At 38.1% G+C, this 20197-nt stretch overlaps 1 protein-coding gene across 4 annotated transcripts in view; it reads right to left on the bottom strand.

The window, feature by feature from the left end:
* Nucleotides 1–20197, bottom strand: part of ATXN10 (ataxin 10) — a 101949-nt gene that overhangs the window by 64931 nt on the left and 16821 nt on the right. For all 4 annotated transcript variants that reach the window (XM_040595833.1, XM_040595834.1, XM_040595835.1 and 1 more), the window contains exons 4-5: nt 9798–9894; nt 8704–8868 (exon numbers count right to left, since the gene is read on the bottom strand). In XM_040595833.1, coding sequence (XP_040451767.1) covers nt 8704–8868; nt 9798–9894 — 262 coding nt within the window. The remainder of the gene's footprint in view (nt 1–8703; nt 8869–9797; nt 9895–20197) is intronic.

The following is a 20197-nucleotide window of genomic DNA, read 5'->3' on the forward strand; positions in this document are numbered from 1 at the left end:
TCTGTAACATTTCTTTGATTCAGAAGACACTCCCATTCAATCTGATAGCTACATCTGAAAGGCACTAACAATAGATTTTTACTTATGTGTGAAGTTGGAATTTTTTTTTTCATAAAAGGTAACAAGGAAAAACTAGAAGACTATTAGAAACACAATCACTTCTTGCTCCTCCTTCTCCACAAAATATACAAGAAAGGGTGACAAGACAAACATGTGAGACTGGGCTTTGAAAGACAGAGAAAATCTGTGCCAAGACACTGCTACTGCAAACAGAAAGTAGAAGCTGCTCAGATCTTTACAATTAAGGAAACTTTTTCAATTGTCATTACTATTTAAAACCACAGTTGAACTTGGAACCTGCAACATAACTCCAACTTTCCTGGAATTAAAAAAAAGAATTACTTACTGAAGAGTACAAGAAGGGGGTGGGGGACACCCTAAACTGTCAGAGAGGAGAGAGAGTTGCCAGCCCAAAATTAAAAGAAAAAAAATAAAAAGTCAGATTTTCTGGTTTCTCTACCACATGCATACCAATTAAGCAACAAGCACTCTACTGAGGAGATCCATCGTTGCCTTTAAATCTGTGCCCATGGGCGAGACTCCTTGCCACAGGAGCACTAGTTTCTGTCCACACTTCTTTCCATAAGCCAGGACAAAAATCACCAAAGGCAAAAAATGGGGAGGGGGAGCCCCACATCCTAATCTTTACAGTCATCATTGAGCTGTGGTTTCAAAAAGAGAAAGTGGATGTTCAGAAAAATCTTACTTCCAATGCCAAACAGCTGACCACACTCTTAATAACGTTTTTCTGGAAGCCAAAAGAGTATTATGGCTCTTATTTTAAAATGGAGGATTTTTGTTCCTTGCTCTTTAGGAATCAAAAATACAACCTGTTTTTTCTTTCCATAGTAGCTACGCTGCCCCATGCACACGCTTGGAAAAACTGATGACACAGGCTATACTCTCATCTCTAATGGAACCACCAAAGTATTTCTAAAATAAACAGCTTTTAGAATACACATTGGTCGCGGTTAGGATAAATTATAATGTAATTTTGTACTACTTTTTCCTAATTATTTTACAAAACACATATGTTTGCAGGTTCAATATTCTAAAATAGACCTCGTGTGGCATTCTGTGCTGGTTTCTCTTCTAAATACAGTAGCTTCTAAACTGTCACACACTTTTCTGCTGTTGATTAATACCAACCCAAAAGGGAGTGGATGTGGATGTGTGGGAAAACAGAGGAATGACTTTTGTAAAGGATCCACAATTTGCCAGATCTAAGGCATAGTGCTCTGCATGTTTTAAGAAAGAGTTTTTACTAAAAACACAACGAAACAAAAAAGGCACTGCCTTTTCAGCACAATGCACATATGATGCAGGATATTGCTTTGCTTGCTTCTTCCTTTGGAACTGCAAGGAGCTTGTTACAGAGGACTCTGGACTCTTCAGACCCTGGTATAGAGTGCATAGGAAATACATTTCAGTTACTGAACAGTGTATTCCAGCTTTGTTTCCCAAATGAAGGATATGACCAACTCCCTGATAGCATCCTTCGGTAGGCAGCAACTGTTGAAAGCAAGCAGCAATGAAAAAAGAGAATTAGCTTATGCAGTAAGTATATCTGCTTACATTTGTAAGATATGTTCAAATTAGTATGTCAGCACACCATTACAGAGGTATATTGGAAAGATGGAAGATATACAGAAACAAATTGTCTCACGAGGGCTTGAAAACTGTGCTCATCCCTTTGAATAGAAAGAGAGGATGAAAACATAAGGGTGGAGGAAGCAGAAACAAATGATGCATCATGCAGAAAAACCAATCACAGTTTAAGAGACAGATCTTCTGCTGTTAGGGAAGAGATAGAAAGGAACTAAGTAATACTAAAAGAAAAAAAGTATCACAAGAAGTTGGAAGCAACAGAACTGAAGTTCAGAGGTTTAAAAACCTTCCATGTGCAAGGCAGTATTTCAGAGGGAATGCTAATCACACAACGGCAATCATGAGCAGAGCAAGCTGGAAGCAACAGATCGTAACCAACCCCTGAAAGGGCGAGCCTATATTAAAGGACAGTCTCAGGACTAACAACAGGACAGGAATGGTCAGTCACCCATGCACCAGGCTGTAGCAGCATGGAAGTCTTTCACCAAAGTTAGAGGGTATTCTTAAGCTAATAGCCTAGGTAGCAGCTGCATATTGCAAAGAACAACATGTTTTCTAGAAGACAACTGCACAGCAAAGAACTGTCAAGGAGATAGGATCATTTAATTAGTGTATGCCATAAATCAAATCACAGAAAGGAAACGAACTTGTTTCTGCAGAGCCAGTGTCTTTGCAAAGACATATGCTTTGAAGTATATTCTGTAACATCATACTCCCTGAAACTTTCTGAAAGCAGGAAGCTCTGGGCACTTTGCAAGCCCAACTACAGATCCAAACATTCAGGACAAGACAGGTAAGTTTCAACGGCTTTCAGTCCTGAAAACTTCCAGTTTCTTATTGCTCTAAGATTTTAGCCAAAAGCTACAAAACAAAGGGGTATACAGCCAAGGCAGGCAATGTTTTGAAGAACCTCAGCTGGAGATACACAATCTGCCTCCTCAGATCATTGCTCTTGGGAGTTAGACCAGCAGCAGCAAACTGGGAAGAGCTCCTAGTATTCAAGATTACATGACTGCTAACCTGAAACAAGTTCAGGAGCTGTGTTGATTAGAAGTTTAGAAGGAGTTTAAAAATACATTGTCTAATATATGTTAATTAATACTATTTTTAAAAGCCACTCAGCTTCTAGTATTAAAGATGGCAAAGGTAGCAACATTAACAAAAATCTTGGAGCTGTTTAGAGAATGAAGCTTCTAAAAGAGCAAGAGGAAGAGCTATCAGTTCTTAAATCAAGACAGTATGTATTAAATGTGTGAATTACATTCTGCAACTTCACAGATTTCAAAGATAGTAGCAATTAATGATGCTTACAAGTAACCACAGGCTTAATGAAATGAGCCTTCAGACCAGATGGTCTGAATAAACAGGTATGATCATACAAGGACTGAATACAAAATTTGACCAGGGCAATCCGTATAGAACTGACTTCCTTTTTAAATTTATTACCTATTCTTAGCTCATAGCATGCCACAGAAAATAACAAAAAGTGTACACTCATGAAGACACACATAGATACACACCACTGCACTGTTACCTCCCTTTCTTCCAAGTTCTGAGGCAGTTTTTGTTACATTGTCAATCACAAACTCTTAAAAAATGCATCAGTGCTTACAGCCTCAAAATTTTACTATCCTGATCTGCAAAATAGCTCTGTTTCAAAAACTGCTTAAGAAGTGGATGGCTTGGCTTCCCACCGCTGATTAGACTCAGAAGTTGCTAAACTGAGGCCTTATCTCCCATAACTCACCCCTCTCAGGAAACATAGCCAACACTTCAGCTATTCCCTCTTCCCCTGCAGAAGATCCTTGTCTTCTACTGAATGTCTTGTGATTTGAAAAGTAGGCAAAAGAACAGGGAAGTTCTAAAAAGCTATATCCTGCCTTTAAAGATGCTTCCTCTGCTCTCTTTAACTAAGAGAGGGGTTTATGGCAGACAGAGGAACTGCAAAAGTTTTGCTACCCACAGCTGCTTCTAAAAAAGGAGCTGAGGTACTGCTCAGAATAATCTCACATTTCCTCTGACAAAAACTCCCTACAGAACTGCTGTGCGACTGGAGGGAAAATCCAAAGGCGTCACAGTTGGAAAGAGATTCCTCCTGAACCTTCCCTAAGGACTTTTCCAGCTTGGAGATGGAAAACTGGACTCTAACCATGAATGTGGGATCATGAACAGAGGATGAATTGCCAACTCACCAAAAAAAGACTTTAAAGATGTGCTTGCCCTCCTGTGATAGGTGAAGAATAGAAAACTCAATATGTGCTAGCCAAAAGGAGTAGTGAGGACCCCATGGCAGAGACTACAGTTCAACCAGTGGACTTAAATTCAAATATTTGCCCTGGATGTCCTCTGTCTGTCCTAACAGTTCATGGCAGCAATTGCAAAAATAACTTGAGCATTGTAAGTGTTTATTTGTGGAATTCATTGGATACTAACTTAGTGGAACATTAAGTCATAAATTTCAGTGCACAATAAAAGAAAAGGGAATAAAATAGTGAATAAAAGTTTTGCTATAACCAAAACTCGCCTGGTTATTCAAAAAAGGTTTTCAATACCTAAAAGCAGCATTTGATAGCAAGAAAGCCCAGCCAAGAGGAATAAACACACATGGCATTCACTTCTTATTCAGTGTAATAAGAAACCGGATGCTCCAGCTGAGAGACAAGAAGGTAGGCAGGAATTAAGTAATATTTTTAACTTTAAAAGTAAGAACATCTTAGTTTCAGTAATTTGTGAGTCCAGTGGCGAGAATAACCTCCTGAAATAAGAACAGTTTGTATTTCAGCTCTAACCATATAATGCCATCACAGCTGCTTAAATATGGTTGCTGTGCACTTTGTTAGCTGTGGTGCAAGGGACCCAAATCTTTACAACAAAGTACTGGCTCTGTTGCAAATACCGCGGCTATGTAAATTCGTTTAAGCAATCCTAGTGGTATGTACTTCAGTGAGAACTGAAGTACAGCTCCAAATTTTCAATGAATTGCTGACCAAATATTTTTTCTACAGTCCAGCCAGAGAGGCGTCCCAAAGCTTAGCTCTGACTTTGTAAGAAAAGGGACAGAAACCTTTTCATGCACTTTTACTTAACTATCTCTCACGCGTATTCTTCTGATCAGAAAGTAACACAGATCTGCGATGAGGAGGGGAAACAAAGTGTTCTAGTAATGAACCAAGAATTAGTTAAAAACGGGAAGATTATATGTGATGATAAAAATCGACACCAAACCAAAAGCAGCAATATACCAGAGTTTAAACTTATTCTAAACATATCGCCAAAGCAGCAACAACTGTGTCTCTCTTTCAAACACCTAGTCGCAGAAAACTGTAATCCATTCAATATCCAAAATTAGTTTAGAAATAAAAGGCTCTAATGAAAGAATAGGCATTATCAGCACAAGGCACATGCAAACCTTGACAATTTCAAAAGCTGTCCTAAAGAGACAGCGTTACTACATGTCAGGACCAACACTGACCCAAGGACAAACCTTAGATTTTCACCTATTGTCAAAAAAAAATTATCTTACAGTCAAGACAAGTCACAACCAAAGTGAATAACATTACTTCTACCAAAACAAGAAATCCTGTTTTCTGTTCACAGCAAAGTATTTGTTAGCCATTTCTGGACAGTGCCTGCTCTGCTTGATCACAGGAACAGAGCAGCACTTCATGCTAGTAAATGGAGAGCAGTAAAAAGTTCCCAACAGTTTCCTACAGAAAATAGATGCAACGTGGCTGACATCTGTAGAGCTTTACCCTACATTTGTTGAACCAGCAGAGAAAACAGCTCGAGTAGGCAGGACATGACAGCACAAGAGCTGATTAGCTTGCTTCCTGCTGCTCAGCAATAGGAAAACAGCAAGCAAGCAAGCAACACAAGGTATCACTACATTACATGATTGTATCTCACAGTAGAGCGTACCTCTTTGGCTAGCTCAGGTCAGCTCCCCGGCTGTGTCCCTTCCCAGACTCTTGTGCCCTTCCATCCCTCTTGATGGCAGGTCCCAAGAAACCAAAAAATCCTTTACTTAGTATAAACAATACCCAGCAACAACTAAAACCATCAGTGCGTTATTATCATTGTTCTCACATCAGAGCCAAAACACAGCACTGTATCAGCTACTAAGAAGAAAGTTAACTCCATTCTGGCCAAAACCAGGACACCATCCACGTTTATCTCACAGTAGAAAGACTCACGCTAATCGAAGAAACAGGCTTTCAGACTCAACTCAAGAATTCCTTCAAAACAAACCAATTCTAATAATTCAGAAAAAGAGAAGACTATTTGGACTGGGAGGTTCAGCTGTGTGACATCAGGTGTAATACTCTTAAAACACTCTTACAGTATGTGCTTTACAAATGGGAAAATGAAAGCAAAATGCAAAGAAGAATCCAATACACAAAGCTGCAGGTACCTTGTGAAAATGTAGTCATTCATAGGATTAAACAAATACCCTCTGTAATTAAAGCTAAAGTAAGAACAACTTGTTGCCTAAGAAATACATGCTGTGTTAGTACTGCCAACAAGAAAAAACCTCTTGAGAGTGGGGGGCGGGGGAGGGAACAAAAAAAAATTAAAAAAAGGTACTGCAAGACTTTACAATGATTGTTCTACTTGTATCAAGACTACTAACTTTGTAGGCTCCTCCAAACCCTTCACTACACAGAAATACACCATGCAGTACATGCTCACAAGATGCATGTATGGTCTAAGATAAAAGCATTACATTAGTGTAACATACTGACCTATGGCCAACTGGAAGAGAGGAAAAGAAAAAAAAAAAAGAAAGAAAAATCATAACTAAAGTCAGGAAAAAAAAATTGATTTTGTTTAAATCAGTGCTGCATAAGGGCTGGTACACACTAGCAGATTTTCATTGAAAATACAAAAAATAAACTTCTTACACCAATGTGTTCAGGTGTTTTTTTTAAATAAAAAGTTACTTTCTTACCTCCTCTCTGCACCAAGTAGACCAAAGATATTAAAAGTATTCTAATACATAAATATCATAGTTTCTTTCAGGATGGAAATCATTTTCTTGATGAATATGAGGGAGAACCAGAGAGTAAATGTGTTTCTTGAGATGGGAGATACTAAAAAAAAAAATAATGGAGGAGTAGAAGAAAAAATGAAGTTGGGATCAAGAAATGGGGGAAACAGGAACAAGATGAATCACAAAAGGGCTCTAGAGCTACAAAGAGACAGAAAAATCAGCCCCTTCCTAGCAAGGAATTATCTTTGCCATTTCCAAGGTAACGCCATTTGAATACCTACTCAATGTCTGATACTGCACTGTTGCAGTACAGTTTTTGGTTTAGATTTTGCACTTGTGAATGCATGTTACTTGTGTTGACTTGAAAACAGTGCCAACATTACTAAAAGATTTCCATTTATACTTCGGTTCAAGGTGACTGTATAAAATGCCAAGAAGCTTATACTACAAACTCGTTACTTTTTCCTTCAGTTGGGAAAACCGCTAATGCAGTTTGAGACTTAACTAGGCAATGATAAAGTACCATGAAAAAACCCCAAATGTATTATCTAATTAATGCCTAGAAGATATTCCAATGCTTTTTTGTATATTCCCTTTATGAGGAACTCAGGTTCTGACAGGAATCAGAGGGCAAACATTCTGCAAGTGCCTTATGGTAGAATTCCTCTTTTCTACCCATTTCTTTTCCTTCATCATGGTCTTATACGTTGTATAGAAGTTTGCCCCTTTTTAATTTCAAGAGTATGCTGAAGAGAGACAGTTTCCCAGCCACAACAAACATTCATAGTGGAGGTAAGATATTTTCATTGTAACATCAACAGAATGCACTTCAGATGAGAAAGATCGGGGAAATTGATACCTCCGCATTTATTTGGATACTGCATTTATTCTGCAATCACCTTTAAAATATAAATTTAACATCATGACAACCTCTTCCAGCTCCCCCTGGCTTTCTTATCTCAGTCAAAATTCATTTCGGTATATCTTCAATACAAAGAAAAAGAAGGATAATCAAGATATTTATCTGAAAAGCAATCTTTCACGTGTTTATATTGACAGATGGCAAAACTAAAGACTCAGTTTGTCACTTCTGAAAAAGTCTGGTCACCTGCCCATCAAACTTTGAGTTTGCTTTCTGAAAACTATTTATGTCCTAAGCAAATTGACCTGGTTATGAAAAAACCCCAGCCACTAACAAATATTAAACTGTTTTTTCAGTACAAAAGCAAACAATTAAATGGCATTTGCTTTTCATTCAATCATCTTAACTGTGTTTAGAGACCTTCCAAATAGCTAGTAAAACACCAACAATTCTTCCTAATTAAAGTTTTTAATTTAAACATGACCTTCAAAACAATGCTACAAGAACATACAAACTATCCTTTTTATTCTCCCTGGAATGCATGATGTAACAATTAACTGAACGCGTGTCCTTGCTGATGCAGGGCAGAGAATTTCTCAGATGTGTAACTGACAGCAATAGTTACAAGAGTGCCCATTAGCACAAAACACCAAAGCTCATTGGCATCAAACCACTGATTAGGTGCTCTTAAAGTACAAAAATGAAACGTGCAATATTAACAAAATAAAACACCTCTGTTATGGTATAAAAATGACTGCATGTTGCACTAGACAACAGACCTGTAAAAAAGAAAAAAAACACTACATTTTATATAGTGCTCACGACCATTAGTCATACAAGTCTTCCTAGCATGACCCACTAACTGAAGTCTGTAAGACTGTTTTCTGTGTTAACTTTATTTCAAAAATCCCCACAAACCAACATACAAATACAAATTCGTTTGCATTCTAGACCATGACTTTAAAATTCCTGTCTATATCCTCAACAAAAATGTAGTTTTATTTTAGCAGCAATCAAAATAGTCAGTGAAAGTAGCCTGGACATAATACCAAATTACTAGCTTCTGAATAGATCTTCATTTACTACTAAGCAGTGTCACAAATTTAGATATTTTTATACAGAGATTTACACTAGAGAAACACCTAATTAAGAGGGGGAAAAAAATAAATCTAAAGATACATACGACCACTCAGACTCCAGCTGCTCTTTGTAGACTTTCAGGACATGAAGAGCCACAGCCAAGTTCCCAGGATCCAGTAGCTCTCTCACTTTCTCTGAATTAAGGCAGGTGAACAGAACCATACAACAATAGGCAACAACTTTCTCATCACTGTACGTTAAGCATGTCCTTCAAAGAGAAAAGTGAAGACAGCATGTTAAAAGCGACCCTGGAAAAACAGACTAGTGGCATTCAGCTTGTTGAGTTGTTGTTCTTTACTGTCTTCTAGAGGATCATGAGTTTGTCATTGCCTAAGAGGGACAGAAGTCATCTGTAAAGAAAAACATCCAACTCTTAGGCGAAGGTCAAACTTAACAGGCAATTTACAAAACTAATGCTAAATTTGAGCTAACTGGAGATCTAAAATTGGGTGAAACAATAATTGTCTGCTTCTCTTATCATAAGGGCTTTCTATATCCAGTGCTGACAAGTGGGCTCCAAAAACACACAGAATGGTCATCAAATCGAATGAATGTGTCTTTGCTACTAGCTCACTATGAAAAATTTGGCCAAACACATAAACAATATTGTCGTGCATCTGCACAAAATCATTTATGTAATATTTCATTACACATATGTCATCAAACCTCCAGAAATATATTCTGGTGAGGTTAGGAGGGGAAGCAAAATGATTGGAAGAGACAAAGATTAATTCACTTCCGTAGATTCCAGCTTACTCACAAATACTGACAGGTCTGCACAGCAGCAAAGTGGACAAAGAAAAAGCTGTGTTCTTGGAAAGTAATATAAATACTTGAAAACACATCTGAAATAAAGCTTATGTTTGAAGCCCATACTTTTAAATAGTTTTCTTCACGTTTCTGTTAAATGAAATCAATTTACTGTTAGTTTAGAACAAGCAGGTTTTTTTTAAAGGTCCTGACCCCTGCAGTTGACTAACAAAAAAAACCATCTACAGGATATGGTCTCAACCATCCCATTCTCAAAGTTATTTTTCAAAGCTTCATGGTGCTAGTGGAAGCACAGCTATCATGTACAAAAGATTTGACTATAACCACAGAAATTACATTAGAAAAAAAACCCGCATCCATGCTTACAAGAAGAGATCTGGGAAAGCGCACTTCCAAATGCTATTCTGGGAATCTCCATTTCCTGTTGCAATGTTTCCAAGAAACTGGAGACTACAACGAAGAGCTGAAAAAAACCCAGAAAAATATATTAACAGGAATTCAAAGAAACACTAATAAACTTCATATAAATGACAAAACGTCAGTATTACAGCTATACACTGCAGAGTCCACCTCAATTAGGCTCTGGGCACAGTATTTCACTGCTACTGTACATAAATACTTGCATTCTCTTCTAGAATAATTTGTACGCTATGTATTAGAGTTATACCCAAAACAAACATTTTTTTTCCTCAGACTTATACGAATACGAAACATTGGTTACTAGTGATTACAAGAACTAATTGACTGTAAAGGTTTAAGACAGGCTGAAGTCAATGAAAGCTTGGAGCTACAGTCAGTAGAAACTGAGGCAGACCCATGCTGAACAAGTGCCCGCCACATAGCAGTAGCCATTTTGCCTCTTCCAGACCTGAGGTGGCTTTCCCTGTCATATTAAATCAACACAAATAGTCTGCCTGTCATCACCTGAACTCTGCAAGAGCAGCTCTGCCTGCTGCTAAGAGAATTCCCCTGGCACCTTCCCTAAGCTGGCCAGAGACAGCTTGAAAATTTTGTTGCAGCAGGTAAAGCCACAGCAAAAGAAATGAATCTGTTCCCTTGCCAGCCACATTAAATTCTATTTGGCCGGACAAATCATTATATAATATGATGATGTGCTCAGTACTTTCTCATTTCTAACCCTGAAAACTTAAAGCCAGTACATAATTCATGAGAAAAAAAAAGCATGAACCCACAAACGTCACAAAATCAAAACAATTCTTTGGCCCTATTGACAGCTCTCAACAGCCTGGCCATTATTGATAGGTTGGAAAAGAAATAAAATTAAATGTTATAATGCAGTTTAACAGATATTACAAACAGCAGCCTACTACAGATGGAGGTGGCTGATATTCCCAGGTTCTGCAAATATAAAATTAGGTCTCTTTGAAAGGTGCTGTGCCAGCTGGCAGGCAGATTTCCTACAGAGGTCTTGGCATATGTCCTCTTGAGAACAAAAAGAAAGCAAGTCTAAAACAAGGTCACTTGGTCTTAGGGAATAGTAATATTTTTTTTCCATATATATTTTTTAATCCCAAAATATGTATGTCCTCTCCATAATGTATTTTGAATCATGTCCTCCTTTATGCTTTAGTTCTTAATATCTCTGTTCCCTCTCCCTGCACATCTGCACTTTTTTATTATTTTCTGCTTGTCATTATGCTTACGCTTCTCCCATCCATCTGGTTCCCATCCTGCTGACTCAGAATTTTTTTGAAGGACAGCAAGCATGGGCGCGCAACTCTTCTAGCAGACATTTTATGTAAATACTTCCCTTCTAGAAAAAAATAACAAGGCAGTCAATCCTAGGAATAGTGTATTAGCTCTTTTAGTGAGCTCCTTACCTACTCTACTATGAGAAAGATCTTTCAGAGACACATGAGGTTGGTTGATTTTACTCCAATATTTACCTGAATTTTGCTTGACCTTCTTCAGCTATCAATTACACCTTGGTCATTAAAAGATCAAGGTCTCAAAAAATATTACAGACTATATAGATATATAAAAAGTTAAAGATCTTTTAAAAGTAGCCATCCTTACTGTGACAAGGATGAAATGCTATGAACACATCTGCAATACAATAATAAATATCTAGAAGTTCTCCAGCCATCACACACTGGAGTCTTAATTTTTGTGAAAGCAACTAACACTGCCCTTGTTCAGTCGTTGATGTCCTGAACAAGCAATAAGGATCCCAGAAAAGGGCACGATTCTGTGGATGTACCATGGAAATAAACCAGCTTCATCTGTAAGTGCTTGTTTTTAACCAGTAGTGGTTAACATTTTTATTTTAAAGGACACAAATCAATATATGGGTAAGCAAATAATGTGAGACAAAAGTTAGTGTATCTATTCACAACTAAGCAGAAAAAGGTGCCTTGATAATACAACATTTCCCCATGCAAGTATAGTCTCACATGATGAATCTTGGCAATTCAAAAGATGTGATACTACAAACATCTGAGGTAACTAACAGAGCTATGCTGAGAATAGAGTACACACAGCAGCACACAATCTGTCCAATCAATTTATGTGCTCTGTCACAACTACAATGCAACTGCTGCCATCCATTCAATAAGCCATGTGTTTTCCTTTTTTTTCTTCCTCTTTTTCAGAAAAGAATTAAAAAAAAAAAACCCCAAGACTATTTCACTTTTTCCCTGAAAACGTACAGACCTTTATGAAGCTAAATAAATTGTCAAGCATTCTTTCCAGCTGCATTAGCTAGTATTTGGGAAACATTACTCATAATTATAAAAAAGTATTATTTTCCATAGGACTGATTTATTTAACATCTTAATCCACTCCATAGCTGCTGCTGTCTATAAGCACTGACTTTTACAAATGATTCTATCAGCACAGCTAAATTTTAATTTAAAAAATATCACACTGTGTGTGGTCAGGAAGACTATTTTTAACCTGATGGTCAACCACTGTCAAATTACACATACTAAGATGTAACTTCTGATATATAGATTGACCCTAGAGCTGAAGAAATTTTTTCCCCATTGAGTTGTCAATGGTTCCTATAAAAGCAGGATGTCCTTTAGCAAATGCAAATACTCAGATTACATGTTGCTTTCATAACCAGCCTGTAATGGGCTATGGAGAGTTTTCTAGGTTCTACAAAAATAACCTCTTTATACAATAAGGTAATGTGTTTAAGGGGAAACTTCTGGTACCTAGATTTTTGGCTACATGTAAAATGACCTTTTAGAGTCGCTCAATGCCACCCATGCAAAAGGTGAGGCAGCTGATACTTTATGGCGCTGCATGAGGATGGCTTAAACGCACTCCAGCAGTTCAGTACCTTCAAGACCACAGCTCCACTTGTTCATTTCAATCTCTTACCATCACATGCTACCTGAACCACGCTCTAGCACACACTTTTCATTTCACAATTATACTGCAGTACTACCCAGATGGTCTGAAGGACACACACGAACCTTTCACAGGCCTGGCCCTGTGTCTTGCTCCTCACAAAGACATCATTTCACACAGTATCATTTGCTGAATCAGACTGTGTATCAGATGAAAACTTAAACCCTTGAAGTTATTATGACAAATATATTAAGCATTATGATTTTAAAACATAACACATTGTTTCTTTCGGCTCCACATGGTTAGGTGATAATATTTACAAAAAAAATCTATTGATGTTCCAGTACTAAAGTTAGAAGAGTTTATTGCTGGTAGGCCTCTATCAGCTGCAATCTGTCCCCTCCACTGTCTTTCCTGATTACATGTCTACACACAACCATTACCTTATTGTAAAACATATTTTGCTGTAGTGTGTATTATTTAAATGTTTATATTCATACACATTTTTATGTCTTCCTTACAGAAGATTATTTTTAACTCTATCAGCAAAAAAACTCATCAGATTTATCTTCCAAATTCCTCTACATTTTCTCCCATCAAGAACGGGAGAAGCCTGTGAACTTGCTCACCAATCACTTTGAAAAATCACTTTGACCTCAGCTGCAGAGTCTTAACAACAGTCGTGAAAAGATATTTCCATTTTTTTTACTTGGGGCAGACAGCACAGAGATAGTCATAAGCACAATCCTCTGCCTTTATTGGAGTTACATAGAGATACAAAATAAATCCAATCAAAGCTAAGCTGTACAACATCACCTGCCAGACTGCAAACACAAGGTTAGTGAACTTGCATATCTCTCTTTAATGCTTTGTTAACCATTAACTATGCATGAAAGATAAAGCTGGCATGCTCCCTCTACACTGGGGGGGAAGCATGCACAAAGATTTACAAGTACTTAAACCAAATTACAGCCTCCCAACAGCTTGTACACCTTTTAAGTTGTCTGTAAGCTTTGCAAACCTAAACTGTGGACTGCAAGCCATTACACAGACCACCCCTGGTTGTTTGTAAACAACGGCAGAATGTTTTGTGTTATATTGCCATCCCTGGAAAAATAAAACCTTCAACTCAGCATAAGGTGTAGACCTCTATTACTATAAAACATTAGTTTCCACCACTATCATCCGGTCATTGACTTGTTTCCTTGTGGCTGCGAGTTAAAGCAACTTCCAGTCATAAAGAGTTATTTGCCTCTTCACCACCATGAATCATACCGCAAATACTGATGAAAATGTATTTTCCTTGGAAAATAGTCTGTCTAGACTACTCAAATTGAATGCACAATATATATACGGGCTCTGTCATTTACAGTTATTAAAATAGTGCTTAGTACTTCATTTCTGTAAATAAAATGAACGTCTTGCTACCGATTATATTTCCACCTTGATCACACTGCACTTGCTGCAGTGCAGACTAGTAACCCATTTTTATCATCTGTGGAATACCAAGAATGTTGTGTTTAGTAAGTTTCTGTTCCCACTCCTCATCTCCTCTACCTCCAAAAGAAAGTAACACAATTTTTCTTTCTTTCCCTTCAAAAATGTCAGCTCTAACATTAACAGAACATTATGTGCACTGACTCAACAACCATTCTGTTCTTGGAAGATAAACATCTAGTCAAAATATCAACACTGTTCTGACTAAAAAGGAGGATTTGACTCAAAGGCAAGAGAAATCCCCACCATGCTATTAAAAATGTGGAAATACAAATTAATTAGAAGGAAGATGGAAAAAAGCATCAGACCACTCATCAAATTAGCCTCTGATGTAAATTAAGTTCTAATGAGATCTCATCATGGTAGATTCAAAAAAATTTATTTGTGCATTTACTAGAAAGTCAGTTTGTGCATTTACTAGAAAGTCAGTTTGACAGCCCACTGCCTGACATGAGATCAGTTTCATACTGAGTCAAATTCATACAGCGTTACCTGTGCTTATTAAATACAGCAACAGGACCATTCACTTTATCTTCTGGTACTTTAATTGAATCATTTTATTTTTAGAAAGTATTCATCATAAGTGTGTTCATTTCTTTAATAAATTATCTGTTAAAGTCTAAAGGCATAATAAATAGGACTCCTGTTACATCCACACAAGTAGCAAAAACACATGCCAGAGAGTACTCTCCTACATGAAGTGAAACATGTTTAAGTCCTTGCAGACTTGGGAACTGCATTTATAAGCTTCCTGGATGCATTAGGATGTAAAATCTTTTTTCTTGAATCAACCTGTAAGTCACGCCTAAATCTAACAGACACTATCTCTTTAAAGACCCTGCTGCAGCAAAATCAGCAGGTTTGGAGTACTGGGGAGTCTCAATCTGGACTTAAACCATGCCAGGAAACCAAAAAAAAACAACAAAAAGGATTGGCCACCCACTATGTGTTATTCGTGGTATCTAACTATATGACACACTACTACATGATACCTTGTACAGGTCTGGAAAAAAAACACAAACCAAAACACAGAAAAAAAATTATTAACATGTAAAATGCTAACCATGATTATGAGCAAATTTCTCCAATTATTTTTGATAGCATACTGTGGATGTTATTTCATATAAACCAAAATTTCCACTGAAGAGCTCTTATTTTCCCTAGAAAAGCTAAATGATCTTTTTCTGTAAGTCTGTGGAAAGGATACCAGACCTTTTTTCCCCCACCTTGGACAATTTATATTCCGTATCTGCCCAATAAATGGATCGTGGTCCTTTTGCAATAGACAGAGATCAACAAATAAACTTACATTTAGTATTTTTACTTGCATATCCACATTACTATACAGCAACAGTTATATCATCCACATTTTGGGGCATTACCATTTATTTATATATTTTTTATACCTATAAAGGCAGCTTGCCTCTTCTCATCGCCTTGTTACAGTCTCTTCTGTATCACACGTGACATATGCCCAGAGAATGGAAGAAAAGGAAAGAACTTGATGTCTGTTGGTATAAATCTTGTAACTTTTCCTTTCTACACGGCCAATATACCTAAAATTCTCACTGAAAAGCTAAGGATAGGCATGAGGCACTTCTCTCCAAGCCCAAAGCTGCTAACAAAAAAGGATGCGCAAAATGGAAAAAAAAAATATTTCTGTAGCTTGTGACTGGAAAGCCACGCTTATAGACAGCCCTCTCCTTTTCTACCAGAAGAATGCTTGCATAACTGGAGAGCCTGGAAGTTGTGCCATGGCAATGATAATCAAAAGGCCGAGAGAATGCCATGGTGAACTTCTACACAATTATACAGTATTTGGATTTTTATCCAAACAGGTGACAGTTTACTCGGAGACAAACAGATGCCTCATACTGTTCTCTTTGCCCAGAACTTCCTTTGGCTCCTTCCCAACCCCCTTCCATCTTCACTTTCTCAGGAGGAAGAAGTACAGCATTCTTGGGCCTCTGTGGGAGACTCTCTAGTAGGGGCATTTCCTCTCAGTACATGTGAAAACAGTTAAGCCTCTTCCCTCTACATTATATTTAGGACGCTTATCTTTAGGACGGTCTCAGCTTTAAAGTTTGTTTGCCCCATTCTTCCCACCTTGATCTCATGATCGCAATGTCTCTGCTGGGAAAATCAAACCCAACCTAGATCCGGTCATATCCTGTAGGAATGTAATCTTTACAATAAATGTATCCCCTTATCTCTTCTCCTCCATCACAGCAGTGAGACAGGGTAGAAGCACGTGACCTGCACTACGCCCCTAATTGTGAATAACGACAGGATCTGTAAGAGTCAGTGTATAAAACTGGCAAGCCCCACTGATGCCTGCCCTTCCCTGGCCAAAGCCTGGTGGCACGTTACGAGGTACAGAGCAGTTCCTCTTCCTGCCTTTGGCATAGAGGGAAGCTGGAAACGGCCACCGTTTCTGATCAGCAAGGTAAGCTGATCAGAAATGTGATGGCCGGCTCACACCAGAGCTGCCCTGTGCAGCTGCCGATTCAGTACAGTGCCTGAGCAGAGCGGAACCGCCACAGCCTTTCCACCAAAAGAAAAAGGCAGGGAACAAACTTCCCATCCAGAAGAGAACAGCAACTTTTTCCCCCCCCACACCCCTTTATGGTCAACCAATGGCAACCATCTTAAATCTACACTGATGTCTGCCGTTTGGATTCACCTATATTTATGGGCAAGGAGGCAAGAAGGCAAGGAGGCAAGGAGGCAGCTTACAGAACACTGTATTTAAAGTTCCACAGAAATATAGGCATCACTGTTCATTTCAAGACTCAACCAATGTAACCAAAACCCATTCTAATTAAATAGGCATCAGCAAACTCCCATTTCCTTTGTGCTCCAAGTGGATATCAGTCCACATTATAAAACCACTATGCATGTGTCATAAATCAGCAACATCTTGGCAGGCTGTATTAGAAAGCCTCCAAATTGCAGGAGCAAGAGAAAAAAACAAAACAGCTATACACACTGCCTAAAAGCAGTACCAGCACCAAGAAAAGGGAAACCTACAAGACAGCCCACTGACCTAATAATTTTTATAACTTAAGGCTATCAGCTCAAGTTAGCCTCTCTCCTAGAAGGAGCAAAATGATTTACACTGACTCTGAAACAGTCACTGTCTCCCAGTACAGCCATCAAAATCTTTTCCACGAGTACCATGGAAAGGGGAGTTTTGAGCATCAGTGCAACAAACACTGAATTGTTGGAAAGCATCACCTTTTTTGTCACTACTTCAAAGTCTTCTTCCAATGCCATCCATGTCATCAGTACCAGACAGATGAATCTCATTTAGGCAGGATCTGGTCTGTAGTTCAAATTGCACCTTAACGAGCTGCAGCAATAAAATACTTTTATACTCACAGTCCACAGTAAATAAAGTAATTCAGCTCAGCTCCACTTAAATCAGTCACTGCAGAAGCATCAGGACTGAAGTAGAGAATCAAGCCCAAGGTATAAAAACCCCCACTATCAAGAACCACTGGATTCATACTCGGTAGGACACTTAAACTAGAGTTAGGAAAAAGTTTTAAAATAAGAGGGGTCTTTCACAGGACTAACAAGGGAGAAACACAGCAAGCTGGAGCTTAATATACTCGGACATGAGATCCCATAACTACAGTTGCTGTGTTATTCAAGGGTAGTAATAATGGTCCAGGCCCTGCTGTAAGCTGGAGGCCCACTCCCTCCTACATTAAGATAAGAAAATGTTGCGTTTAGATAGCGTCCCTGGTCCTAAAGCTGCCTTTCTTCCATGGATCTGAACTTGCTGTCCTCAAACCTCCCTCCACTCCAGGTGTTATAAAATAAGAAAACCAAATTCAGGCATATGTAAAATTTCCATATTAATGCCAGAAGTCACAGCCAAGCCATGAGCATGAACACAGACGTGTCAGGCTGAAAATAATGGTAACACTGGCATTTACTCAAAATGACAGTTACTGCTATCACATAAATACAGTTCACTGTACTAACCCTGCGGGTCACAGTTAGTTGTGCCTGTACACACTGCACAAGATTCAAAGTGTGGGACTGTCAGTGCAGGGAGCAAGAGTTAACCACTGCAGACAGGGGCAATACTACACACACAAGAGCTAAAGAGAATTCAGTGTTTGCTAACCCAGGACAATTCACCAGTTTGATTCGTCTTAGGTTTGGCTCTTTTTCTCTGTGGACAGCTGAAAGAGTGTAAAAGTTGGCTCCCTATTTTGTAGTTTCTGAAAAAAGGCCAAAGAACAAAGACCTGGAACAACGACCTGAACCAAGGCCCACCCAAATCAGGGTCTTTCCACAGCCTTTAATGGATTTTGGACCAAACTATGAGGACCAAGAGAACCTTCCTGCTCACAGAAGGTGGCATCAGGTTGGCATGCTTAGGAAGGGTGAAGCTTGTACAACTGTAATCCTTGCTGCAGATGTTCTGAAGGCAGACAGTTCATTAAAAAGCTGTAGCAATATTCACCAAAACACAGCACAGACAGAGCAGTTGTAAACTTTAAACTGCAGTATTAAATAGCAGCAGAGCTGAAGTATTTTTGCCTCTGGTAATTTACCATCACCCAGCAGCAAGAATGCCTAAGCCCTGTCTGAACTGTTAACTAGCTAAGGGGCAACTGTCTATTGTTAGAAAACCTCATACTTGCTTCCTAGCACAGACGTTTCTGGAAGATGCTCACAGTTACCTTTCAAAAGCACTCAGGCTCACTTTCAATTAAAAAAAATATAAAAATTAATGAGCTAAACAGAAAGGAGCAAAACAACCAAAACAACCCCAAATGGTACCAAGAGAACAACCCAATTATTTAAAACTTTCCTGTCTCATAAAGTAGTAAAATGATCTGAGTAATAATAATTAGGGGACAGCAAAACTAAAAAAAAAACAACATAGAATTTTCTTAAGCTACGGAAACATGAAACCAAAATCCCAATACAAGTGCAAATAGCAGTTTACTTCTACCAGATAGCCTATCAACTGACTGTTAGGGCATACGCTCTGCAACTGCTACGAAGACCATGAAAATCCCAATATTATTTTTACAGATTGGAAAAACACAAAGGCCAAAAACAACACCAATAACTCAAATAAAAAACTTATGCTTATGTTTACATAAAAGTTTGATGAGTATAATATATTTGTCACACTCCCACAATTATTCCCCAAAAATACTATAAATATTATTTTGACAATGTAATTATAGTTTTTACTTTAACAGTGGCAGCAAAGTACTGGCACCAATCCCCATACAAAAAAGCCTAATTGACAAAGCAAAGATTATACATGGAAATTGGCAACTCTTAAGATCAGGGCTGTCTCTTATTTATATGGCTAAAAAAAGTCTGTTTAAATTAACATCTGGTTTATTTAAGCTGTAAAACGTAAGTAGCTTAATTATCCTAGCAGTAAGCAAACAGAAACCCCAAATACAAAAATAAATGGAAGTTCAGATTTTTAAATTCTCTTATTTTTTTCCAAGCAACTGAGGCATGCTCTTTTCAAGCTGCTTTTTGGGAATTAACCCCATGGACTGTGGGTCCATTCAAGAACCACTCTCTCCCACTTCCTCTCCCTTAGGAAACAAAAAGCTAATATGAATATGAACTTGAATTGACAAATGTCACCTATTAACTGTTCACGATGTTTTTACCCTGCATGACAAGGAAAATGGTTCAAGCTTTATAACACTTACTCTCATTCCATGCAGTGTAATAATTTACAGGATTTGCTCATGAAAAACCCTCAAAAACAAAACAACAACAACAAAATATCTCCAACAAAACAGTATGCCTTCTCCTCCAGAAATATAGAGGGCACCGATGTGGGAAGAGAGGAAGGATTATCTTTCCTTCCTAGTCCTGTTGGTTTAATTTTAGTAGCCATCGTGTTTGAAAGTCTCCAGGATACAATTTAAAAGCTACATTTCTCCAACTGTAGT

Source organism: Falco naumanni, chromosome 5, assembly GCF_017639655.2.
Source record: "Falco naumanni isolate bFalNau1 chromosome 5, bFalNau1.pat, whole genome shotgun sequence".
Classification (NCBI taxonomy): Eukaryota; Metazoa; Chordata; class Aves; order Falconiformes; family Falconidae; genus Falco; species Falco naumanni.